Source organism: Copadichromis virginalis, linkage group LG22 (genome assembly GCF_057382275.1).
Source record: "Copadichromis virginalis isolate Kocher_CV1m ecotype Utaka linkage group LG22, C_Virginalis_male_GT1.1, whole genome shotgun sequence".
Taxonomy (NCBI): Eukaryota; Metazoa; Chordata; class Actinopteri; order Cichliformes; family Cichlidae; genus Copadichromis; species Copadichromis virginalis.
The window spans coordinates 3,908,120-3,935,949 of NC_140638.1; the positions used below are offsets into that span (position 1 = coordinate 3,908,120).

At 40.5% G+C, this 27,830-nt stretch overlaps 1 protein-coding gene across 4 annotated transcripts in view; it reads left to right on the forward strand.

Moving 5' to 3' along the window:
* The window catches only part of LOC146682455 (uncharacterized), a 76,720-nt gene extending 51,467 nt beyond the window's left edge, over positions 1-25,253 (forward strand). For 2 of the 4 annotated variants that reach the window (XM_085445157.1, XM_085445158.1), the window contains 8 exons: positions 9,377-9,482; positions 13,839-14,057; positions 15,513-15,653; positions 18,004-18,159; positions 18,248-18,423; positions 20,523-20,657; positions 21,468-21,605; positions 22,638-25,253. In XM_085445157.1, coding sequence (XP_085301283.1) covers positions 9,377-9,482; positions 13,839-14,057; positions 15,513-15,653; positions 18,004-18,159; positions 18,248-18,423; positions 20,523-20,657; positions 21,468-21,605; positions 22,638-22,868 — 1,302 coding nt within the window. In that variant the 3' untranslated portion in view covers positions 22,869-25,253. Of the gene's footprint in view, positions 1-3,034; positions 3,071-9,376; positions 9,483-13,838; positions 14,058-15,512; positions 15,654-18,003; positions 18,160-18,247; positions 18,424-20,522; positions 20,658-21,467; positions 21,606-22,637 lie in introns of all 4 variants that reach the window. The other 2 variants (XM_085445156.1, XM_085445155.1) reach the window with 2 other exon arrangements.
* Positions 25,254-27,830: the final 2,577 nt, after the last annotated feature.

Genomic DNA, 27,830 nt, shown 5'->3' on the forward strand with positions numbered 1-27,830 from the left:
CTCGCTGTGGCAGAATACAATCCTGTTGACAACTACTGCAGCGAGAACTACCGCAGATGGTGGCTATGTTAATTTCTGTTGACAGATATTGTCAAGACAACAACGTCATAACTATCAAAGATACAGTCAGGAAGCTTACAGGCGTGTAGTTAACCTCTTAAACGACTTATCCAGGTTAATGACCATCCTGTTTTTTGTCATCAATGACTTGGCTGATTTTAAGATGTTAAGTTCCATGATGAGTGTAGTCTATCCTTGATTGGTATGGAGCACTAATTCCACTGAAATTAGAGGAGAGGCAGCACAATTTATTCATGTAAGTAGTAAGATGGTGTTTAATAGGACTTTCAAATGATGCAAAATATCCTAAAACATGTGTTGTTGTTACATTATTACACGAGTACTGAGCAGTCAAATGTATGCATTTAGTGCTCTGTACGTTAAAACAATAATTTTAAAACGAATTCTAAAATCTATTGGGAGCCAATGTAAAGAACATAAAATAGGAGTGATGTGAGTTCGCTTGCTAGAGCGAGTTAGTTTTGTAGTTTGTTTTGGCTGCTGCGTTTTGTATAGCTTGGAGGCGAGAAAGAGATGATTTATCCAAGCTGGTAAACAGGGAATTACAATAATCTAAACGCGATGACACAAATGCATGGACAATTTTTTCCAGTTCAGCTAAGGAGACCATATGTCGCAGTTTAGAAATGTTCCTTAAATGAAAGAAACAGGAACGAGACAGAGATTTCACGTGTGAGTCAAGGCCCAGAGAAGAGTCAAATATTACTCCAAGACTTTGAATATTTATTTAGCAGAAGAACAGAAAGGGGCAAGAACCTGACTGATTTTAGAATATAGATCAGGAGGAGCTATGATCATGGTCTCTGTCTTATTCATGTTTAAAACAAGGTAACTGTTAGAAAGCCAATCAGAGATTTGAGTTAAAGCCTGGACTAGGGTGGACAGCTGATGAGGCTTAAAGGACATATACAGCTGAATGTCATCGGCATAGAAATGATAAGACAGGTCACTAAAAGACTGAATAATGCCAGCTAAAGGAAGCATATAAAAAGAAAATAATAATGGACCCAAAACTGAACCCTGTGGAACCCCGCAGGTTAGGGCAGCAGTGTTAGAGGAGAACCTATCAGTCCTAACAGAAAAAGTCCTGTCTGATAAGTAGGAAGAAAACCAGTCTAAGGCAGTGCCAGATACACCAGCCAGAACCTTCAGCCTGTTGAGTAGGATTTTGTGGTCGATGGTATCGAAGGCTGCGCTAAGATCTAGCAAAATGATCACGGAACAATTTCCTGCATCAGATGCCATTAGTAGATCATTATAGACCCAATTGTCAGAGTACCTGGATGATCTAGATGATGAGGATACATATTTACATTTCAAATATCTATATTTAAAAACTCTGTGAACATCTACGTGTAAAATTTCTGTGCTGTGTGAAAATAATACAAGGATCAGTGTGCAGCATAACCAGCTACTCTTTCCATGAATCATATAAATTCTAGTTTATGTTTAATGTAAATGTTAAAAACCTGTGTTGATGCAGCGGCGGCTGCAGTGTGGGGAGCAGAAGATAAAGTTTGGCATTTACTTTGACATAAAGTTTAGGGCATTTTCCGTTTCACCTCTCCTGCGGTCTGATATGTGGCTTTGAACGGTACAACTGCGATAACAAGCTCGGAGTGCCAGTGGAGAAACTCTTCAGGGCACCGTGACAAAGAGTCTGACGTAAAAACAAATAAAAAAAAGGAAAAGAAAAAAATCCTTTTGACAGCTGTCGACTTGAATCCTCCGGAGCAACCACAGTTTCAACGTGTTCCTCTTTCACTCTTTGTGTCTGCTGTACAGTGTGATGAATGTGCATGATTGCATCCGTGTGTGTGCATGTGAGGACATGGCACTTTGGTCTGGCCACCCATCAGATTTGCTGTTGCCCCCAGCAACAGTGTCACTCCTCGGTGGGTTCCATTGGTTACCTAAACATTCAATGCAGCGTGTATAAGTGAAGAGGGCGAGTGCAGCTGATCGCATTCACAGCGCCACACTCACACGCGATTGCACTTTCTCCTCCCGCTCGTCTACTTGTTCCTCTCTAAAGTCTGACTCAGCTGATTAAAATAAAGCCTTTTAAGTCTTGTGAGATTAGACTGTTGTAGTAATGTTCACTGTATGACTCACATAAAGAGCCATGTAGTTCAGTTTGTGGGTTCCAGCGTATGTTTCACAAACACAGTCCGGACCGAGCAGACTGGTTTAAGGAAAATATTAATCTGCAACAGTTCGTCGTGGATTTGAGGTTAACAGGAATCTGATCTTGAAAGCAAATTCAGATATTAAAGTTAAACTTTGTCAATATCTGTTGTATCCAATAAGATACAGTTATCTCACTTCAGCTATTTATTTATCTTTTTGCTGCAAAATGAGATTGTCGAGCAACACTATCACTAAAATCCGCTACAAATGTTGCCATGAGATGAAGATGAAGATCAGCTGGCATTTTAATAGAGTCAAGTTGGCAATTACATCCAATCTGTTTGTGGTATTACAGCAATAAACTGTGATAAATCAAAGAAAATCACCTATGTGTTACTGTCTATGTAGACAAAAATTCCCATTTAACACAAATTCACATTCAAAGATTACATTTGCACTCAGCAACCTTCCAGTTCTCTAGAAATATAGCCAGAGTCCAACCACATATGGTCCTGACATCCAGAAAATAAAAAACTAAAATGACCTTTTGAGCTTTAGTCCTTTCTGACCTTCAAAATAAATGTGAATCTTCATTTTACAAGAGCAACAAACATATATAATTTGGTGCATTTAAAAATGAAATACGAAAGCCTCACATCCAAAATGTAAATATTCAAATTCAGAATTAATAGCACTTTTTATATCTGACATCCTCCTCTTTTAATCTGCCTTTTTCTCTTCCCTCCTTTGCTACACCTTCTTGTACTTTTCTCCCCCCTCTGTCCTCCGTCTTTCCTCCGCCCTTCTCTCCCTCCTTCCCCAGCATGGCCGTGCCGAGTTTTCCTGGGAAGGAATCAATGTAAGTCTCCTCGTTTAAATCTCCTTTCTCTCCTCAAATCTCCTCTACCTGTCAATTCCCTTTCCATCACTTAACCGACTACCTGAGCTTTGACTTGGAGTACATAAGTTGACATCCCACTCGTTTATCCTTCCACCTTTTCCTGCCACTCTTTCTTACTTTCTTATCTCTCACTCCCACTGCCTCTCTCTTATCCCCTAGTTTTTATTTCCCTCCCAGTAAACTCCCCCATCCGTCTCCACTCTTAGCTCTCTGCTAATCTACTGTACTGTAAACAATCAGAAGAGTCTGTTCAGTGACAGGTTGCTTCTCCCAGGTTGCTTCTCCCCAAGACAAGAACTAACAGACTTAAAAACTCCTTTGTCCCACACGCCATCAAACTGTTTAACTCCTCTCTGGAGGGGAGAGGGAGGGGAAACAGGAGGACAAAGGAGGGGGGAACAACAACTAAGCTGTAGTGCCTCTTCACCTCACTGTACAATACCTTGTGCAATACTTTTTGTAAATAGTCAACAGTGCAATAGACTCAATACTTGAAATGTGCAATTCACTTGTATTTTTATTTTTTATTCCTATTTATTCTATTTATCCCCTTTGTATATTTTATTTATATTTGTCTCTGTATTTATATATGTGTGTGTGTGTGTGTGTGTGTGTGTATATATATATATATATATATAACAATTCTGTAACTGTAACTTCGGTCGTTGCTGTGCTTTTTGGAAATCGAATTTCCCAGAGGAACCCACCCGAGGGATTAATAAAGTTCTATCTTATCTTATCTTATCTTATCTTATATACTGCATATATATATATACAGAGTCACAGATAACAGGCTGTAATAAGCTTATCTTATGCACAGCTGAAGCCTTTGCACAAGTCATTTTTTCTTTTTTAACTGAAAGCAATGGATGATAAGGTGGATCAACTGTTTATGTACCTTCAGCAGAATTTGTTTGCACCATGTGCATTTGTTCAACTTGGAGCTGACTGGAGGAAAATAATCTTGCGTAGACATATTTTGGGTTTTATGCAACAACGGTCCAGAGACATTTCTGATGTAAAGCACCGACTGATTTTAAGATGGGAGTAAGAATCCTGGATGAATCGGCAACACAGCCGACAAAGGAGGTTTTTGTTTACTGTTATTTAAAGTGATAAACTGGTGTGGCACTTTAGTAAAGTGATGTAGGGAATAATAAAAACAGCTTTTTGCAACAGCACCAGTTATTTGAAAGTTACTTGTTAAAAGTTTGGAGTCACTAAGAAATGCCTGTGTTTTCTTTTTTAAACTTCCTCCATGTAAGTGTTAATTGATCTTAAATGTTGCAAATGTTAATGGCAGTCATTTAGACTTTTTCATATATGTAGATATATAGCAAACAAATACATAAATCATTATGGGGCTAATGAATTTCATCGCTGCAAAATTTATGGCTGTTTCAGACCGATAAAAAACTGAAGGCTGCATACAAATGTGTAAACCCTTTGTAGAACAGTGACTTAGCTCCAACTAAATGAAAAGAGTAGTGGGAGTCCCTGCTGCATGAGAGGAGTACAAGCAACGATTAATGGGATCATTAATTAGGAATCACATGATTGTGCAAGTAACTTACACACCGTAAAAAAAAATCCTAAGAAAAGTAATATTCCGGCAGCTGTGGCGCCAAAATAATACCAGAAAATAACAGAAAATAACTTTCTCATGAAAATATGGTTATTTTCAGTAATGACAATACAGTTTGTTGCCCTAATTTTACATGGGATTTTGCCTTTTTCAAGTGCTTTTAAACATTAAATTAGGAACATTTTAATGTGATTAAACAATGAAATTACTTATAAACAAGGTCAATGAATGCGGCAATATGAATAATAATACTTAAATGTACAGAAATATACAGTTAACAGTTGCTTTAAATAATAATGGATTGCATTCATATCGCGCTTTTTGAGACCCTCAAAGCACTTTAGGTGAAGTGTCTTGCCCAAGGACACACGGACCGAGAGTGTCCGAGCCGGGGCTCGAACAGGCAACCTTCTGATTACAAGGCGAACTGCCAACTCTTGAGCCACGATCGCCCTAAATAACAATAATAATAATTATTATTATTTGATTTAAAAAAAGTTTATACGAATCATTTATATATATATATTTCCATAGCATTACATTTGAATTTAACAGTTCAATCTTTCAAATAACGGACAAATATCTGTGAAATTATGATACATGTGTGTATTTTAACAATCTAACTATGCATATGTACAAAAATGAACAGTACAAAAATGTAAAATACACAGTAAATACTTTTATATCACAGTGTATTATGTAGGCATACATATTTTCAGTACCCAACATCCTGAGTCCCAGTGGCACATTGTGTTACTTCACTTGAGTTTATTGGGAGAATGCTAACGGATCATACTTGCATACATGAAGACAACTTTGCAGAGCGAAAACCAATTAATCTGTTTAGCTGAGAGCAAAGGAGCTTTATACTGAAACTCGACTATATTTCTTTTAAGAACTGGGTGACTGGAGTGTACTACTCCCTTTAAAGAAGAACACAAACTAAATACAGTAGGAAAACACCAGTGCTGCCAAACTGATGAGGGAAAAATGCATCATAATCTCAGGTCTAAGGAACACATCCGTCACACATTCTCATCTGTCAGCTTCACCAATAAGGATGAAGGGAGTACACACCATTGCATGAAAGCTTCAATGTTCAGCTATTTGGAAATTGGGAAACATTATTCAGCTACTTCAGAGTACATTTTGTTTTAAGTACATTTTAAAACTCTCCAAAAAGACGAAAGTTTGTGTTTGTGTGAACTCTGTTCTGGTTTATGGCATATTAATAGGAAACCACATTCTGAATGTTAGTGTAGAGTGATTTTAAGATCATATGAAGGCATATTAAAAGCTCATGAAACAGGCTAATGAGGCTAGGGTCTTTTGCATATTACTGCTTTAGAAAGTTGTTTCTGCTGTTAGCAAAGAACGTCAGTTCATACATCTTAAAGTTCGGGATCCTTTAAGCTCCTATCCTGGCTCCATACACTCTTCAATATTCCATCAGCTCCAATCTGTTGTTTGGCAGTACAGAGTGGAGTGATTGCAGTGGTTTAATCAAAGCAGTAGAGAGCAGCTGAGGGTGCCTGCTGTGAGCCTGAACAATGCAGTGAATGAAAAACCATAAGCGAAAGGGGGCGGCAAAGTTATGTAGCATATGAATATGAATATGTGACCCTTTTAACCTTACAAATAAAACCAAATGCTGATTAATGCACATTAAAACACTTCTCTGCCATATTGGTTAAGCTATGGCTGTGCTTTGCTGGAAGGACTGGAGGAGGATTTTAATGGAGAACAATGGTTTTAGTTGCAAAATAGGCGTCCACCTGTGGTTTATTATATTTGAGGAGAAACAGAGTCAAGCAGATACACGACTAATGGAAGAAGATTGCTGTAATAGTTTCATCTGTATGCCTGTTGACTCTCTGGCTGCCCAGCAACAACACCATATAATGTTACTGGTGCATGCAGGCAGTTTAAAGTAGGAGCGTGTGGATGATGCTCCACTTGCACACCACAGAGGGACCAGATCATATCAGTTTGCCTTTTTATTGTGAGTCATACACCTTAACTCAAAATATTACATCATATCTCTCACAAAATCCTCCCGTGTAACAGAGTCCATGTGCTTCCCTATTATTTCTTACTGTAATTAGCCGCTGGGAGGGCCTCATTAAGAGCCGGGCTCAGTCTCTGAGTTCATTAATTTTTGGCTTTGTTTGCCAGGAGCTCTGCTGCCGGGAAGTAACACAAGTTTACTGTACACATGAGTGTTTTTATGGAATAACTATAGCTTTGAAAACTGTTCAACATTCAGCTATTTAAGTGTAAAGGAGAGGAACAGCATCTAGGTTCTCATTATTAGTATGTTGTTGTTGACTTATGTTTGAAATTTCACTTTAAATTATTCTCCTTTGGGGACCTTCTGGTTGATTCATAAAAGACAAAACATCTCACTTTAATGGACCGTTTACTCCGAAAACCAAACATGCATCTTTTGTTTGTGCTGGTAGTTATCCATGTCAATTGTTCTGGTCTTGGCTAAGCTGGGTTGTCTGCACATCTTTTGATTGGCAGTTCAGCAGAAAGTTCCTATAACAGTGGCGGTGGTGACAAGGTTTGGGGATGTTTTGGATGTTAACAATACTACAGCTGATTTCTCTGTGAATTTTGGATGTTCTCCTCCGTTCTTGCTTGTGGGTTTTTTTTTTTTCAAATAAGCCCGTTTAATTCAGCCTATCACGGCTCAGGATTCCTAATCTAAATAATTTCACTTCCTGATTAAATAAACTTGTAGTTTACATCCCTGAGACAAATCTCAAATCAGCGTAAAAATATAGCGCCAACAATGTGATTTCCTCTTATATCAGAACACAAAGATACGTGAGGGTTGAGTCAAGAACACCCACAGATGAAAAGGTTACTGCAGGGGCCTCGGTTTGAGTCTGCTCTTTCCTGTTCGCTCTCTCTTTGCTTCCCTGCGTGCTCTACTCTCCTGTCAATAAATGTCAAAAGAAACATTGAATGATCATAGCTTGAAATCAACATATTATTATTTCTACACATTATTTTATTGACTAAATACTGGAGAAATCTTAAGATGCGGCTTGTAAGTGTGAATGTGGGCTATATGGCACAAAGGAGGAAAAACAAATCCCGTCCTGTGGGGCAGAATAATGAGCTGAATGAACTGTTGTGTACAAGGCTCCTCTTGTTCAGGGTTTATCTGTTTATTTCATCATTTCTATTCGTGTTATTTCTATTATATTTGGTATACAGTATGACGATGTTTAAGGGAGGACAGGCAAGAGAAAAAAAATGTGTGTGTGTGTGTGTGAGAGGGTGAAAGAGAGAGTGTGTGTCTCTGTGATGAAATGCACTTAAAAATGAGGGTGGGAAGTCGTAATAACAGCCCCTAAGGAGTCAGAGAAAGACAGAGATGGATCCGGGAGAACCGGGCCATTGGCAGCCACGAATACTGAAGACCCAAGGCCACACATCCTGGTGAAATCTGCACGCCCATCCCAGCAGGAGAAGGAGTGAGGCCTTAAGTGGGGCACCCACGGCTAAGGTGTGGGACTCCCAAAGGACCGGAGGCAAAGGGCAGTCGAAGCCGCGAGAGGCCGGTGCGAGCAGAGATCAGGGTCCCAGGGCTCCAGGCCCCCAAGAACCACTCGGTGCCTGGCTGAATCTTACCACACCTTTAACCAATGATTTGAGAGCGTGCCATTGTAGCAGTTGAGCTAGACGCCATCTTTAACATGTAGTCTTTGCTGGGTGAAAAAAAAACACAAGCACTGTTGCAGCTTGAGAAAACCAAAGGTTTAGTAAGGATCGGGTCTGGTTACACCCAGAAAGCGTAGATATAAAGTTTATGAAAACAAAACAAATGCAAAATGCAAAGCTCCCAAAAAACACAAACCACCATTCCTCGACTTACAAAACGTGCAACTCACTCTCTCACAGAGTTTTAAACCTGAAAAAAGGTTACTGCTCAGTGTTCAGGATTTCTGTAGATACGATACGACATATACGGCATCTGATATCCAACAGAGTGGTGTTTGACACTAATTGTATGACCTGATTTTGTAAATTGAGGAGCGGTTGTTGGTGTCAGTCTCACGACTTCATGTATTCACAACAAGCCTCCAACGTTTTCCTGGTAAAATGCAGAAACAGCTGAGCATATTTGGGTTGGTAACATTCACGGTGATAGACGATACAGTGAGTAATATCCAACAATGGAGTCACAGCAAAATGCGCTACAGGTAATCTTTGTAATGCGACAACACTCTGCCTTCAATATCTGTTCAATATCACATTTTTCAGGATGGTTTTATGTCAAATAATAGCTGCTGAGCTCACAATAGACTGCTACCCTTTTAATTTGGTTTTAAATCAACACTTTATCATTAATTTTTCCTTTGAGACACAGAATATCAATAATTCTCTTCTCTTCAACGATCCCTGTAAGCCATTTACAAAGTGCTCAAATAATTAACCCTTCTATCTTATCTCCTCTGCTACAACCTCTCTTCTCTTTCTCACTCCATCAGACTGTTTTCTGAGTCTTGTATCGTCTGCCCTCTTCACCTCAATTTCTTTTATTCCCTTTTTTTTCCTTTCTTGCATTTATCTCTCTCACCTGTTCTGGTTCTATTATCTCTCCTCCTCCTTCTGTCCACCCCTGTGCTGCACCAATACCACATTTACCTCTCCTCTCTCTTTAGTTGTCCATGGAGGACACTACTTCCATTCTGCCTCGTCTCAAGAGGAAGCCCACCAACACCTATGGGATCGGTGCCCTGGCTAAGTCCTCTCTGTCAGGTGTGTCAGGTGTGTGTCTGTGCTGCTAGATGGTAAAACAGCCCCCATGTTGCCTCCACATGCTCCACGGTGGATCAAGAGTGAAGTTGTTGTTGAGCTCTGGCAGGGGCTGCATCTCCTTTCCCTGCTGTGCAAAAGATAATTTTTGGTTTCTTCTTGCGTGTTATTCAGATGATTGGTTGGTGACACATTAGTGCAGCAGCCAAATGATCAGTGTGTGGTTTGGTTTAATGGGAATCACCAGTATAAATGAGGCTAAATGGACTGTGTAATCTCTTGTCATTTTTCTCTTCTAATTGGTAATTACTTTGACTTAACTTTAAATCTTTGTGTTGCCCTTTATTTAAGGCAACCAAACCATTCATTCCTCTTTGCAGAGTGGGTTTTTTTTTCCCTTCTGCAAACTTTTCTCAGAGGGTGATAAAGCGGTGGCAGTCACACTGGTTTAGACAGAAGGTGCAGGCTGACCTTTCAGTTATAATAAACTACAAAATAGAAAGAGTAGTCTGGAAATAAAATCTGGAAAAGCTCTGCCCATGCAATTTGATAACAAATGCAAAAATGCAGTGAAAAGAGTCGTTTGACTGATCAAAGAACTTCTGAACAGTAAATAATTTCTTACGTCCTAATACAGTGTAGACAACCCCTCCTGAACCATCAGTGGTAGTTAGCATATGCCCCCATCAACCTGTGATTATTAAAGCTTTTTGTAAACAACACCAACACCAAAGAAGAACAGTTGGCTTACTATCCAAAATCCAAATAACTATAATATTTGAGCGCATTTAGATTCGGTCAGTCTTCCTTTTAAGGATGTCTCCCTGTGAACATGTCAACGGCACAGCTTAATTTTGGGATTGCTTGATGGAAGTCACGCTCTGACCGTCTGCATGTGTGCATCTGCAGTTTTACCACAGACCTCAAACACACAGACCAAGCATCAACCCGGCTTCCATGTTAAGGGTCCAAACATCAAATATCAGTAGATGAGCTCATGATGTCCAAGCTCCTCAAAAATCGTCCATCAAGTTAGAAAAAACAGAAGCGTGCTCATCAACCGGGATCAGAGTTATCCTGAAAAGTTCTAAGACGATTAGCATCAAACAACCAAAAACTGTGGTACATCCCATTTCCTGCCCATTCATGGTTCAGAAAGGAGTGTTTTCATTACATTGACGTAATGAAAACCTGCCCCACGTGTCTGATGTGTTTCCATCTTAACCAAAATTCAGTTCAATTTACTTTCATTTTTTCATATATAGCAACAATAGTCATGTAAAGTGCTTTATATTGTAAGATAAATATCCTCGGATGTTATAGAAAGAACCCCAAGGTAAGAACCACTTGTGAGGGTGGTCAGAGCAAGACTTTCAAGGAGATCTCTAAAAATTATTAGCAGTGCTGGCAGCAGTCCATAGATGCACCCGGAGAAGACCTTGAAAGGGATATGGGCCAAATGGAAATCAGGTAGTTTTTAACCTTTAATGGGAAGAAGGAACATTTTTCATGGCACCTCGGTAGCCTGTGAACAAAGGAGTTTAGGAGGACTTCAGGGTGAAGAAGTTGTGCTTTCATTAGACCGAATATGAAAAACACAAGAGCCTCACAAACTGAAACCACAGAACTTACAGTTACACATCTTACATGTCAAATGCTCTTTGTTAAGTTGAACCTTGGTTTAACATAACAAACGGACATGTTTTTACCTCCAGGGCAGCCTCTGAGATCTGTTTGCTTGATAAAATCTCCACTCTGCTTCTTCCATCACTTGGTTTCTGCACTGCTTGCAGGCCAAAGAATCATCTGACACCCTCGAAGAAAACATGTTTAATTATCTTTTCAAATTGCCATAAACGGCAATGGACTTTGTAAATGAAACTCTGACTTAACAAACAACTTCACTCTAGAGCAGGCGAAGGAGGAGGAGGAGCTTGGAACCAACATGGCCGCCCCTGTGGGTGCCCCTTCCTATATCACTCCCTACTTTCCTCTCTCTTCCACTGATATCAACAGCAGACGTCAATGACGGGACACATTTCAGAGTCATTGATGGAAATTCAATCAGATCTTTGATTTCAAAGAAACTAAAGTAAGTAAGAATACTTACTTTAATTACTTACTGAAGCATCTCCACAGGTGTGTTGGTAAATGTAGTGTATTTGTACCGTGGCAGTGCTGCTGCTGGTGGTGGTGTTGGTGGTGTGGCCCGATATTTGTGACTCTGTTGTGCAGTGTCGTGACTACAAGTGGCCGGTGCCTCTTTCGTGCTCTCTCTTGCTCTGTGCTTCAAACTGTAGTGCTCTTTTTTGTCTGAGTGCAGCATCTCAGAGTGTTTATGTAAAAAATGTATTTTCTGTTGTGTCTGGTGCACTTTAAATACATCTGCAGCTATCTTTTAACAGTGTATAGTGTTATATTTTTGAGCCTTTGAATAGCCAAGACCCCAACACCCTCCCTCATCCTTCATCCCCATTCTTTCCACCTATTTCCATCCCCAATTAGGCTCTGCAGGGACTGTTTGATTTTCAAATGAGATTGGCTGGCTTTGTCTAAGAGGAAAAGTGTTTCTATTTTTAGCCCAGCCTGTTACTTGCCCCATGGACCGGGGGAGCAATTTCCAAAGCTCGCTCTTTGTTTATTCATGCCTGCTGGATTTTAATTTAATTTTTTAATCGATCAGTGTCTCCGTACCCATTTGAGTCAGTGAATATGTCCCCAGTTTGGAGCCTATATTTGCATCTTAATTGGACAGAGATTTGCCGGTGGACACTTCTCCCTGTTCTGTTTACACCGAGGGACTATTTCTTCTGCCTCTCTTCGGCTCCGTAAAACATTTTTAATCACGTAAATTCTAATGAACCTCATTCATTCTGTTTACAAGAAGATGAGCAATTCTTGTAATTATTAATGTGGGTTCGTCAGCATTTCACTCGACATCCTTTGTTCTTTGTTAAAATGAGCAAAATTTAACAAGCACATGGGCAACCACGATGACCTCTGACCTCATCATTCCTGGCAATCACCTGACCAAAGATTAAGCATGGTTTGCTGTGCATACAAACGAAGATTCAGCAGTGAATAAAGATGATAGAGAGTTATATGATACAAAAATGTATATTTATTTTTATGCTAGGGCTAATAGCTAATAAACCATCTTGCAATTATTAATTTTAAAATATTTTCAATTTGTGTCACATTGATATGCTGGCTTCTCCCATATTATCAGTCAAGTTACAACGTATTTGTGGAGTTATGGCTTTTAAGAGCCATGTTTCAGTTTTACAAAAGACAAATAAAAAAAAATGGAAAAAAATATTAGTGTTTTAGGATCTGTGAGGGCACACAGCTCTGGTTCAAATCTTCTGCTTAGATCCTGGCTGCACTGGCCTGTAGACTGGTCAGTGATTGCTTCTTCTTTTGGCTGATCCCCTCACCATGGCAACCACAGGTTGAAAAATGTGTATAACCTGAACGGTTGGTGAGTGGTTGCTAGAAGTTTCTCCACCACACTGAGTGTCTACACTCAACTTTTTGACCAGTATGAGTACACATCTGGGTCTCCGTGGGGAGTACTCACATGCCAAACAAAGTCTCATACTGAATCAAACATCTTGTACTATCGCAGCACGTATCATTATTATCTTAAACAATTTGTCTCACTATAGAAGCCGAGGAGTGACTGTCACGCTCGTTGTGGTGATTAGTACTGGGGTAATAACCGAGGTGACACATTTAAAACGAGTTGACTGCTGACAGCTGATATCCTCAGGTCCACACACAGAAAATCAAAGGCAGCAGTGGTTTAAAGGTCAGAGTTTAATGTGGTCCACAGAGAGATAAATATTAGCATGTTCCTCTTGAGGAAGGCTTATTATAATAACAAAAAGACCCGTGCAGACTAAATGCTTCTGAAACATGGCCGGTGTGACTAGAAGCTGTCCAAAGGACTGAATATTACTGCAGTCAGCAGAGCTTCTTTGGAAATAATGAAACACCAGTTCACCCACAAATACATCCATGCTCATTCTGATGATCCTAGCATACTACTGAATGCGTTTTTATAGATTAATGAAATTAAATAGGTGCCATGTTGTTGTCATAAAATCACGTTCAATCACAAATTCATTTATTACTGAGCTAACATTTCCTATCATCATCTCAAGTGTTAAACAGACCCTCACATTTCTCATTATCATTCTACTCCTACCCCCACCCCAACCCCCACATGAGCCTCAGATGGAGGTGTAGTCAACTGCAGGGGCCAGAAGTAGTTTTGACAGAGTTTTTGTGTGTGTGTGTGTGTGGTGTGTGTTGTACGTGTGTGTTGCTGGTCTGCCCCTCCTGCCGCCCTCATACCTCCTGTAGGTGTGACTCGCTCCATGAAGGACAAGGTGACCAAGCCCACCGCCATGGCCCAGGGTCGAGTGGCCCACATGATAGAGTGGCAGAGCTGGGGCAAACCATCTGCGGGGCCGCTAGGGGGAGCGGGCCATACCAACCTTCAGAGGGAAAAGGAGAGGAGGATGGAGAACGACGCTTACAGTGACCTTAGCGATGGCGAGAAGGAGGCTCGCTTTGCTGCAGGTGAGGACACACCTGAGTGCTGAATTTGCAAATATGCTACACTAATGCTTCAGTCGCATTGAGGAAACTTGTGCAATGATTTTGCAATCTTGTCGCCTTTGAAGTGGTTGATTCACAGACAGACAGCGGCTCTGTGATTACTCGCAATCAGTATGTTATCAGTTTGTGATTAAATGGAGTCAAGCTTGCAATCTATTTATGATAATATTGAAAATGATTAATTAGTGCATCCATCCATTCTCTTCCATTTATCCTGTTCAGGGTCGTGGGGGGGCTGGAGACTATCCCAGGTGACTTAGGGCGAGAGGCAGGATACACCCTGGACAGGTTGCCAGGCTGTCGCAGGGCTAACACATAGAGACAGACAACCATTCGCACTCACATTCACACCTGTGAACATGCAAACTCCACACAGAAAACCCAGCCTGATGGTGGAAATGAACTCGGGACCTTCTTGCTGTGAGGAAAGGAGGAGCTTAGAAATCTTGCTTTTGTTAGAAATATACCCAGAATACAACCACGAGGACAAACAGCTGAGTTGAGTCCTATATTGCAAAAAGCTGCATCGTAGATGAGTTTTGCTCAGCGCAGACTGAGTTGCTGAAGTGCCTGCGTTTGCAAATCATCACTAATCTTTCTGAAAGAAACTGCAGTGAGTCCAAGTCAGACCACCATTGTCTGGTGACAACCTCTGCAACTACCTTGCACTTGTGACGTGCAACCAGAGGTTGAAAGTGTTGCTCAATAACTGGATGACTTCTTGGTTGTCTGTTGCATGAGCAGGTTGTCATTATGTATATAAGACTAAAGGTAGACTTTTTAGTAAACATAAATAACAAATGGCAAATTGTTTAAAAAAAAAAAGTCAGTAAACAGGATATAAAGAGTCTGGAAAGTGAAGCCAACTTGCATCCTTTCCAATTTTTTCAGAGACCATAACTGTGTGTCCATATTTTATTCACAATCAATCTATCCTACAAATTTGTTCATCTCATGCTGATTAATGGCTAGAATTACATGAATACAAAAGATTTAATAAACTTATAACAAATACTTGGCAGTCACTTTCAGAACATTGCAGCTATTTATTAAAACAAAACGAAGTCTGAAATGTTATTAGACGACCTTGTGTTGTTTCAGAAAATGAAACATTGATCAGATTTTTAGGTAATATTTAGCTGAGCTGTCGCTGGTAATTGATGACTGCAGCACTTTCAGAGAAAAAACAGGGTGATGCACTTTCTTTGAAAATGAGTCTAATAAACCCTCAGTATTCTCCTCCAATCCAACACAAACCTGCTGTTTATCCATATTAATGACTGTTGTTGTATCATTAATTAACATGTGTATGTGGTACCAGAGCAGGGACTGGGATTTGCTTCACGTTCATGATGTTTTAGCGAGTCGGGGGATTTTTTCATTCTTGCTACATGCATTGTTTATCTCCATCTTCAGGTATCATGCAACAGTTTGCAATTTCTGAGGCGACTCTGTTTGGTTGGAACTCGATGGACGGGGAGAGCATGGGAGCCGGCTCCAACCAGGGCAGCGTCGCCCACCTGAGTGAGGTCAACCAAGAGAGCATCACCAGCAGAGGTCAGTGCATCACCAGCCGGCCCATTTGGTGACTCGGTTTAGCGTTTGTTTTGTCCCACTGTTCGGTCGCTGTGAGCCACAGCAGAGTGACCAGTTAAGTCTTAGATGTCAAGCCCGGTCCTTGTAAATTAGGTGCTATGGTGCTACATTTGGTGCCATCAACACAATAGAGATTAATTATGTTGATGACACAATATGTGGAACTACTGAGAGGATCTAAGAGTTAAATGTGAGACAGAGATTTGTGATAAATTAACTCACTGTGTCTAAAACCTGAACGCTGTTAAAGTAAAACACGGACTCACTTTGTGCAAGAGATTCAAACAGGTCTCAAACTCACGTCTTTGGACCACACAGTGAACTCCGGGTTTTACTCCAATGTGAGTTGTAAAAAAAAAAAAAAGAGTCCTGTCAGTTTGTCTCCAAAGCAGGGGTAAAGGACTTTTGGAGGGCAGGCTCACAGCTGCACATGTCTGCCTTTCACTCTGACCGGGCACTTACTCAATAACTTCCAAATGACAAATTCAGATGACAGCCTGCCAGTGCTGAAATACCAGAGCACATTCTGTTAGGGCTTCATGTCTGTAGCCCAAAAGAGCTGCGTGCATCAAAGGCAGAAACAGACTGGATGAAAGTTGAGACGATTTAAATTTTGCACAAGGTTTTATTAAAGAAAAATGTTGGCAAACTCATATCCTGATTTGAGCCTCGGGTGATAAGATATTTGTTTCAAACACATTCTGGCCTCACAGGAATGGCTGTGTATCCTCATAAAAATCAAAGCAAAACAAGAAATACTCCCATATTTTTCTTCCCATTCTAAGATAAAGTAAAACTAATGTGTACGCTTTAACATTTACCTGCATACAGAGTAACACTGTAAACTCTCTGTGCAGGTAAATGTTTGTTCTGACTGGTGTTTAGTAAAGCAGAGCACTGTCCAAGCCCTGAGGGAGCCTGTAGGTTAGCACAAGGACTTAGCCCCGCTCTCATTAACACCACCATATGGGCTCTGCTCAGTGCTTTATCTAGCATGCAACATCAACATACACACACGTGCAAGGGATACACACACAACAACGGTTACACAGCTACTTCATATCCACATTAGGACTGAGGGCATGTTTCTCCTCCACAGCGCTGCATCCCTCCATGGCTCTGCTCTGTAGATAAGCTAATCATACTGCTATTAAAGTTATTACCATATGTTTCTTTTGGCTGAGGTCAGGTTTAACCCTGTTTTATATCAGCCTAGATAAACACTAATGGCTGAGGTGTAATATTAGATCTTCTGATTTAGATTTAGTTCATTAGAAAGGAAATAGTATCCATAAGAGATCACAACAAGGTTTGCAATTAAAAACAGCGTGGTTCTGATATTGCTGCGGAGTTATCAAAAGTATTTTTTCGTGCTTTGTTTGTCACAAAGTGAAGAGAAACAGTCATCTGTTGATTTCCATCATATGTTTAAGAAGAACATTTCATTGTTTACCTTTACAGTACAGTTTGGGTGAATTTTGACCAAATGTATCTGCAACAAATTCTGAACTACAGATCTTTTTCTCCTGTCTGACTTTAATAAATGGATGATTAATCATTAATAAATGTTTCAGAGTGCAGGGAGAGTAATTATTAGGTTTTAAAATAAAACCAGACCCAGTATATCTAAGACATGAAAACATAACAGCCAAAATTATAATATGATTATTAATTATAATGATTATATTTTATTGAAAGTGAAAGAAGCAAGAACATTCTGGAACTGTTAGGATTTATTATATAACCACTTATAACCATAACAGCTTTTAAACACATCCACACACAAAAATCCTCATAACTACAGTTTGTAATCATGGATAATAATTAAGCTGTAATTAGCACTCAGAGCACGCTGCTTGCTTATTGCAACTTTCTCTGTGCATTCAAAGCTATGGTAGAAACGCCAGCTCAGGTGCTTTAATCTCAGTTTAATGTCAGTTAGCTCAGAGAAATGAAAGATCTGAATTTGTTTGTTTTTTATTCTAAAATAATGTAATTTAGGGTATTTTTAATTTTTGTGGCTTTCAAATCTCAGAATAGGTAACATTTTATCCAAAAAGTATGCGACAGTTAATAGTTTGGTAAAACCTCTGAATCTAAACTGATTGAAGTTTCCATATTAATCCAACTCCTAAACTTTTGCAAACTAAAAAGACAAATTACAGAACGTTCCAGCTCCGCTCCTCCAGCTACGTCTTGATTTTTCTCTGCCCATGACTTGGTTTACCCCTGCCTCTCCACCCTAGCAGCGTCTTCTCTGTCTGTGTTTTCCTCTACAACGCCTACCATCTGTCTGTGCTTCCCTGTACAGACCAGGTGCTCCATCACTCCTCTGCGGATGTCTGGCCTCACACCTACGTCTCGCAGGGCCTGTACTGCCTGTCGTCTTCTGACGCCTGGGACCCAATCACCAGCCAGCCCTCGGGCGTGGCATCGCCTGCTGCAGGCTCCTACATCATGGCTGCCGGTGATGATTTATCATCCTCTCTTACAGGCTTTAAGCACCAGACTGTGTCACTGAGCACTGCACACTGGGTGTCTTGTGGTTGTTGCAGGTGGCAGCAATGGAGCAGGAGGCACACCTGGTGAGGGGTACGAGGGGACAGTAGGAAGTTACATTCAGCAGCACCAGGTTCAACTCGCCCTGCAGCAGCAGAGTCAACTCCAACATCTCCAACAGCTTCATCACTACCAGCAGCAACAGTTTCTGCAGTACCAACAACAGCAGCAGGTCTGTGAAAGTGATTTTTATAAAGCCTTGCACTGTTTTTCATATAAACACAGCGGCAGATGCATCAGACATGTCGGCACCAGGGATAAATTTCTATCAAAGAAATGGATGTATCCACTGTTTATTCACCAACTGGTTTCTGCATTGCTGATTGAGGCCTGAAGCTTAGTGTTAGGATCATCACCAGCTTGGGTTTCTGAAAATAGATTTAACAAAGGTGTGGGACAGACAAAAACAACAAACAGAGGATATTTAATGCTCATACGGTAATAACTCGTAAATCACAAGTTAGCCACGTCTTTGCTTGTACCCTAGTTTATAACATAACAAAATAATTACATGTTATATTAAATAAGATTTAAAAGTAGTAATTCATAACATAAACCCATCCAAAAAACATCTACTGAGGTCACACATGAAGCAACAAGTACAGACGTTTTCCCAAAGACTTATTTACAGACAGACTTAGAGAGGTCGCCCCCTGGTGGCCATTAGAAAGGATGTAGGTTCTGATTACTTTTCAGACCTAGAGGCTGAATTTGTCCTTTGTGTATACTTATATCAAACTCTTTTTACATCATGGGGCACGTACACCCCACTTACATCTTAAGTGGGCCGAACCAAATCATTCTTTTCTGTCTGTGTAAGGATCTTTAACTACACATTCAATCCATTTGATATAAGAAAGATAGAAGAAGAAGTGAAAGAAGTGAATTATAGTCAGGACAAATAAACAAATGTGGAAAATTATAGAAAGGGTTATGGCCTTTACTTAGACTCTCCTACAGTCACAATTAAATTAGTAATTCATAATTAATGAATCAAAATAAAAAATATAATAATTATTATAATTTCTATAATATAGAAATTTCTGTTATATTTTACTTGTTACTTTGGTGTAGTAAAAAAGGCCATGGGGGAGGTCTTTATCAGAAGGTGAAGCTGTAAAACTGATAAAAATACAGCCCTCCTTATTATAATACCCTCCTTTACATTTTCCAAAGATGTCCAGTGGGCTGGATTTAAGCCTGGTTCTGGTCCCCGGGCCTTATGTTGGACACCTCTGCTTTAGGGGAAAAAGTCCATGATGGCTGAACTTTAACTTTCTCAACATGAAGGAAAGGTTTCCACCTTGTTTGGTGAGATTTTGCAGTGTTGATGGCAGCAGCTTCTTAAAATGGAAAACACAAATACCACTCAGCAGATTCAAAGCACCTTCACAGATAACTGTTACACTAACACAGTCCAGTATAAATCATGCATGCACACAGCCTTAGGTCTGCTGTCCTATTAAATCTATACACCACATGTTTCTGCTCCCACAACATGTGCGCTTGCTGACCTTGTTTAAGTTTCTTATGGGTTCATTTTGTGCAGACAGTTTGAATATTGTTGAAATCAGCTGCTGACTTTCAGCTCTCAGTCTGCTGGAAGGTTTTCTGCAAACGAAGTGAGTCACGGTGAACTGTGACACCCCGAGACTTTGTTGGCTGCTCTTGCATTGGGTGCATTCTCAGAGCTCATTAAATAACTGCGAGTTATGAAATACATACTTGAAAAGGTCAGGGACTGTGTCTTAGAAAAGGTGTACTGATCCGAGACCACAATGGAAATGAGCTTGTTAGCTTTACCGTGTGTATTATATGCCTTCCCCGGAGAAGGAGACTATTGAACGTGTTACATTTAGAATAAAATCTTCCAGTCAAGGCATTTCCTCACCGTTCCCTGCAGCAACCTCATAATTTAGAGAGATTTTAAAAGTAGAAGCCAAACTAGAAGAGAGTGGAAAAAAAAATACTAGAGTATGTGTCCTCCACCTCCTGCAAAAGCCCTTGGGATAAATGTTGGAAGAAAAAAGCGGCCTCGTCTTTTGTTTGGCGATATGTGCGCGTTACAGCACTACGCCGTCCATTATTCAAATGTCAGGAGCAGTTGGTTGTGGGTGTTTTTAGATTCCTAGTGGGAGGCAATTTTATTGTTCCAGAGAAAAACAAAAGTTTAAAAAATAAGCGGCCACAAGCCAAGAGATTGTTGATCGGGGTTACATATTAACGGCCAAATCCTGAATATTCTGTTTTTATTCTTGCTTCCCTTTACAGTCTATGGAGCACAGGCTACACAGTGCCTCCCATTCACTCCAAGCCACGCCCAATAGCACCATCCACAGCCTCGGTCCACCCACTCACCCTCGGCTAGCTGACCTGTGGGGAGCAGCACAGGTTGAGGCACATCAGGTAGGCGCTCGCCTGCTGAATCCAAATGCTCGGATTACAGAGCTTGCAGACTCGATGGTGGTTTAATATGTTCTGACAGAGCGGCTATGACAGTTTGCAAGGACACAAGGGTGCGTGACTATATATGCAGTTGCAAGGATAGGACTCTGTCTCCTGTCACTATTACAGAGTGACTGAGACAATGCAGTCATCATAGCCGTGACAGCATGTCTAGTTTCTGCTGGAAGCTACGGTTTATGATGTTTGGTCTCGATTAAAGATAAAGGTTGAATGCTGATATATTTTTGTGTTTTCTCTGCTAATTCTTTGTTTTATGAATCTGGCTTTGTTTATATCAGCAGGCCTATTTAGCACACATCTGTAGAGCAGTGAAAGATGAACTGCCAGGAAAGTCTGCAAGGTAGGAGACAGGCTGGAGGTCTGCATGGAGCACTCAGCATGACTGCCTGAAGTGGATTTGATGAGTTTTGAAAGAGATGTGTAAATCAGCCTGGTCGTCAGAGTGGCATGCCACAAGGTCCGCAAGTTTCAGCGTTTGGAATCGGCATCTGTATCTGTTGCACCCAGCTAAAGTGTATGTTCTTTTGCTCCGACCACCTGCAGATGAAAACCATGCTGGGTCGGGCCATCTCCTGTTCGTCTTCTGTTTTATTTGTCTTTTTATTTTACCTGTTATCAGGGACTTCTGGAGCCCAAGTGAAGGACGGATGTCAGTTTAAATTACGTGTGAAAATGCCACTAACCTGTTGAATCCCTTTCCAGTTTAAATTCCGTTCAACAAGCGCTTCAGTCAAATTTAACTGGTTGCAGGTGGAGATCGTTGGACACTTGAATGCACAGATGGCTGACATGGTCGGAGGCGTGGTGGAGACGGTCGGAGAAGAGCCAGAGCCTGAGTCTGAAGACTTCCCTGAACAGCGTGAAGAGGAAGAGGAGGAGCTAACAAAGGTGAGTTAGAAACAATACACTGTACTAAAAACGCTGAAGAATCAGGAAAACGTTATTATTAAAAACTGCAGCTTGGGTGTAAAGGTAAGTCAATCCCATTTTAAAACAGTAATATTGTACATAAAAGAGCAGCCCATACCTTTTTTTAATATTTGTGGTCATGGTGGAGTACTAGGTTATCAACTAGTTAACAAGCTGCAGTCTTAAACTGCGTGTTGCATCACACAGACACACCTACCAGCCGCCTGGAAACAAAGCAGCCAAGCTTTGACAATCTCCAAGAGACAATTTATTAAAAAAAAGATAACCCAGCTGTTTCAAACAGGAAAGTATCCATGGAGACCAAAACTGTGTTTTACATTTTTATGCTAAAAAGCTGAATATTTAATATGGAAACCTATGGGGATTGAGTCAAGTGGCCATGTGATGAACTGCAGTTTTGTCAAATTTCCATAGACCCTGTGCACAATAAAAAATCATGAACAGTTTTGGTCTCCATAACCAGTTTCATCTTTCATAACTATTATTATTATTTCAGATTATCCGAGTCACCGAACTGAACTTCTTGACCATGTTTGTTGTGTTTTTTTATTAATGAAATTATATGACAATTTTATTGCTTGCACAGTTCAGCATGAAAAGTGACTGTTTTAGAAATCTGTGCTGTAGTTTTGGTGAGTGAAAGTCAAATCTTTTGCTTATAAATATTTATAACTAAGCACTTGACTAATTATAACCACCCATTGTTCCAAAACTTCACGACGGCCAGTATGCCTAAATGAAGCCTGCGTAATGCCACTTGACAAACCCTTGGGTGAAGGGATGGTGGCATCTTAACCGGGCAAGCTCTATTGGTTCTACTGCCCCAAATCAGACACATGACTAACATTTTAGAGAGCACAATTATTTCAAAAATTGGCTCTTATCTGTAAGAACAACATGTAAGCACCTTACAAGAATGAATAACAGAGCTTCACTCACCTGCGATACAGAACAAATGTCCTTAAAAATCTCTACTTCCTGCCTTCACAGGTAGAAGAGGTAACATTAACTTTGGAGCCAGAGCCGTGCTCTTTGACGCCCTCCCCGCTGAGGGAAGATGCCCCTTCGACCAGAGGTTCAAGCCCAGGACTACCAGCACAGACCACCGAACCCGTCGCAGAGAGGATACCCTTTGACGTCACGCCCTGCGTCGTCCAGTCATTGGAAGAGAAAGATGAAGAGGCAGACGAGGGCTCCATTGTTGTTGTTGCAACCAACTGAGTCATTTGGACGAAACACTGTCAAAAACTGGAAATTAATACTTCAATAATCAGTCAAGCTATTATCCCAACCCCTCCCTCTCCCAAATATTTACCTACTTTGAGGCCGAGGAAATGCGACTTTTTTTTCGATGAGAATGTGGGATGTAATGTACACTATGGCCAAGGAGACACCCCTACCACCAGTCTAGTATGGGAAATCTGGAATATCACATATATGAGACTAATTAACTTTAATTTAAGGCAGAAGAGAGACTTGAATTCAGTGACTGCTGAAACAAGCTGTTTGAGAATAAAGATGTATTCAATAAACAGTTTGGACTGACTGGAACAAAGAACCAGGACTGAAAGCCAAACTGGCAACAGAGGGATGGGGGAAAATTAAAAGAAAGGATAAGAAGAAAAAAGTTAAGGGCCTATTTATAAATTCAGCGCAATACAACAAACATGGGCACAATCAGGGTTTGCAAATAATTCAGAGTGGCTGTTTCAAGATGCTTTCAGCATCAGAAATAGGCTTTTGTATGCAAAAATAAACACCCCTTCAAGGCCAGAAATACCTGGTCAGAGAGCAGTTTGATTGGCTAATTAATGTGTTTAGGTTTGACTGACGGCTGAGATGTCTTGATGAGGTAAAGACGGCGTAATCTAGAACTCATGGCAACCTGAGGCATGCACTTGGAGTTATTTGCAAACACTTGCTCTGGACACAACCAAAAGAACGTGCATGCTTTTTAACAGTGAACTAGCCCTAACAGTATAACACAGTAATACAAAGTAATAATATATCAAATTGCTTTTTATAATAAAAGGGAAAAAATCAAATAAACCGATATGTATTTGTATGAATGTAACACTGTATGTATGTTTGTATGAATGTAGCTTTGTTTGTGTGTAAAATATATATTCTGGGAAACAAATTCCTCTCTGTGCTGTTCTGTGCCAAAAACGTTTTTTCTCCTGTGATGCCTTCATTAAGATAATGTGTTACCTCTTTGCCTTAATGAGCAACTTTCTAAACAGGGGAGAGCTGTCAAGGTTTATGCAGGACACGAAGGCAGACATGATGGAAAAGTGAGCCATTTATCGGCTGCTTACCCAACGCATGAAAGGCAATTAACCACAAAATGAGACATGAGGAGGATCAAACACGAGAACACCAAGAGAACCAAACACACAAACATCCAACTCAAACTAGGAGCTGACGCTTAACACAGATGAAGAATTCAAAACTAACGCTAGAGCAGCAACCATCTAATCAGGAATCAGGAAGCCACGAAAACAGACTTCAAATTAAAAAAAGGTCAAAATAAAGCTCAACACACTGGAGTAACAATGAACGCATGAACCCAAACTAGAAGAGGACATTACTAGAAAACCCTGAAGTAAAAACAGACTGGAATATCACAAGGAATCAACTCACTGTCAAATAAATAATCACTAACTGAAATACAAGCTCTCAGAATCTCCTTTGAGAGTCTGTCGTTTGACTGTGGGCGCTGCACTCTAGAGCTAAACATTGTTGAAACATTTGAATTATGTCTTAGTTTTTAGTTTCATTTTATGGCTTTTATTGTAGTAAAACACCTTCCTATAACTCTTCCTTTAACTGCCATTTATTGTATCTACCAGTAATGCAGTTACATTTGATTACCACAACCACAGTTACACTTGTAAAGTTATCATGTAGAAAGTATTTTTGATGATTCAATAGGGACTCCTTTATTTTTGCCATGTGCAGGAATTTATATTTGGCCAGAGTTACTAGGCGGGACAAATAAAAGTGACGTCTCAGTGATCATAAGGGATGTTTGCAGGTGATCCATTAGGAAGTGAGAGTGAACGAGCACAAGCTTTACGCATGTGTTTCTCTCCAGAAGCAGCAAATGAAGTAATGTGGGAGCAGGAGGGGAAGGTGAATTGATATGTTCTAGTATAAGGGCTGTCTTTGGACTGTGTATAAGTCTGTGTATAACAGCCGGGCTATAGGATGTGTAGAGGAATAACACGGTGCAGAAATTACCCCATGATCCCGACTAATCCAGGAATTAATAAATTACTCCTTTTGTTCCATGTGCGTTAAATACAGACATTTTTTTCCCTGCATGCCATGTGATGTTGCAGCTATTCAAAGTCAGAGAAAATAATCTGACTCAGCTACCTGAGGGCAATAAACAAACCTCTTTTTACAAAATCCCCATTAAATTCAGTGATGGCTACACAACATATGCCAAGACTCAACTCAACAATTCAACTCTGAGTCACATTATTAGCCGTATTTTGCCAGACTTCTCTATAAGTTATGTAATAGATCTAATACTAGAGAGGCATACAGAGCAAAATGCATAAATGTGATTTGTGCTGAATAAAGATGCACAAAAGCTTTTGTGCTTTCTGCGGTTTTCTTTATTTGCAATTCACAAGACACTAAAACTTGAAACACTGCAAAATGCTTTGCTCACTTTAAAAATTAACTCGTCTACAGCCCCGTGCATTAGGCCATCCCAAAAAACGTGTTTCCAACATCTGCCTCTATCACTCCAACTGAACTCTTAGCAGCACCTATCACACCCACATCTGGCACATCCATCCATCCATCCATTCGCTTCTGCTCATCCTTTTCAGGGTCGCGGGGGGCGCTGGAGCCTATCCCAGCTGTCATAGGGCGAGAGGCGGGGTACACCCTGGACAGGTCGCCAGTCTGTCGCAGGGCCAACACACAGGGACAGACAACCATTCGCACTCACTTTCACTCACACATTCACACATAGTGGCAATTTGGATTATCCAATTAACCTATCCCCACAAGCTGCATGTCTTTGGACGGTGGGAGGAAGCCGGAGTACCTGGAGGGAACCCACGCAAACACGGGGAGAACATGCAAACTCCACACAGGTGGAATTGAACTCAGGACCTTCTTGCTGTACGGCAACAGTGCTAACCACCGTGCCACCATGCTGCCCCACATCTGGCACAAAATAAGAAAATAAGTGCCTTTTTGCCATTAAATAATATTACAAAAATCAAATGTATCTAACTTCATTGAATTCTCGCCTCTGAAATATTTGTGCTCTTATAAATACATATGCAATAAGGTCACCTGCAAAAATCTGTGTCTATGCCTTTTCGTCTCAAACTTGGCACTGCATCGTCTTTATACCTGTAACAAACATGTAATTACAGGTGTTTAACAGCAGCTTTTAAAGACAGTTTTACATTAATGCAAAGCATTTGATTTTTTTGGCCCTACTGGGGAGATATAGCAGCAAGATCGCCAGTACAAAAAAGAATAGGCATCAGGTTGGGTTAGGAATGTGTTACAAAGTAAGGTAGTTTAAATAGGTTGTCTTAAATGAGCTTTTATATGAGCCCATTATATATTAAGCAAGTCAGAGAAAGCAAAGGCCTGAATACTTGAATATCTTGCTGTGTTTCAAGCAGCAGTGTGCAGTTTCTTTACTGACCTGTGGCAGCGTTCTTGTCGCCAGCAGTTCCATAAAAACACTTCAGCTGCTCTGATCACAATCAACAGCCTCCTTCATGTGAGGACTCCATTATCGTTGGGAGGTAGAAGAGTGTCCTTGTATGTTCAAGTCCTTTTATCATTTTAAGCTTTTTGGGAGCCGTTCTGAGGGTTTAATTTCACAACAGATGAATCATCAGCTCATGATGAATCTTAAATGTTACTTGAGAAACCTAGCAAACTGAATTCATTCAGTGTTTGTACAAATGTACTGTTTATAAGATTGGGGAAACCTGCAGTCAGCTGAGACTGAGGAAGTCAGTTGGATGAATGAGGAAACGTTCCTCCCACTGAAAATGTCCAGATGAACAGAATCAATGTTTTGGGATTTACTTACCTGGATGATTGAGCGTGCATCAAGACATTACCTGAGAAACATTGGTCAGCACGGTGGTTAGCACAGTTGCCTCACAGCGTGAAGGTCCAGAGTTTGATTCCCCCACAGCCGGGGTGTTTGTGTGTGGGGTTTGCATGTTCCCTCTGGCTTCCTCCCACAGTCCAAAGACATTTAGTTAGTCGGGATTAGATTAAATTATTAATTTATATTGCTTATAGGTGTGGATGTGATGTGAGTGCGAATGGTTGTTGGGGCGGGTCAGCATGAAAGAGACAAAATGTATTTTATAAATGATGCTGAGTTTTGGGAAGGATTTATTTCAATCCTTTTCCCCTCTTGCATTGACCTCATCTTTATTTCAAAACCCCCCAAAGAGGAACAACCTCCTCTGCCTCCATGGACCAGCTGCCACTGATAAAATCAATGCAAATCAATGTAATTATGCGTTATTTTTTCACATCGTCTCTTTGAGACAGAGCTACTGAGAACGATTCAGTCTTACCCTCCTGTGATTAAGACCCTGATGCCCCTAATTGCTCTGATAATCATCTGTCCTCTGTTTGTCCTCTTTGAGATCTCATCCTGTAAATCGTTCTAGCGCCCAAAACGCCAAATGATTGCACGCTCGAAAGGGTGTCACCTGACTGACAAAGAAACGAGGGCCACAAGGTTATTAAAGCTATGAAACCTAATATAGAGTTTTTGTCAGATTTAACTGCACGAGGTGTCCGTCGTGCTGAATAATTACTCGGTCTTTCAAAATAATTTCTGCACAGTCCACGCCACCCAGAAAAGGTTTCTTCTAAAATGAGTCAGGCATCTTCCAAAAAAGACTAATTGAAAGCCTAAAAAATTCTTTCAAAGTCTCGTATCAAAGTGACACTTACTCTTTGCAAATAACACGAGATAAAAAGCAATTAAAGTAGAAAAATAAAATCCTGTCATCTTGTCAGAATAAAGTAAAGTTTAATAATTTAGCTGCAAGCAGCGATGGTGCCGGGCAGAGGTCGCACTCGACTTTCTCGTCTGTCATGGTGACAGACAAGGTCGTAAAGATCCTGTCGTAGCGTAATTTTACCTGTCATTTCAACTTTTTAATGATA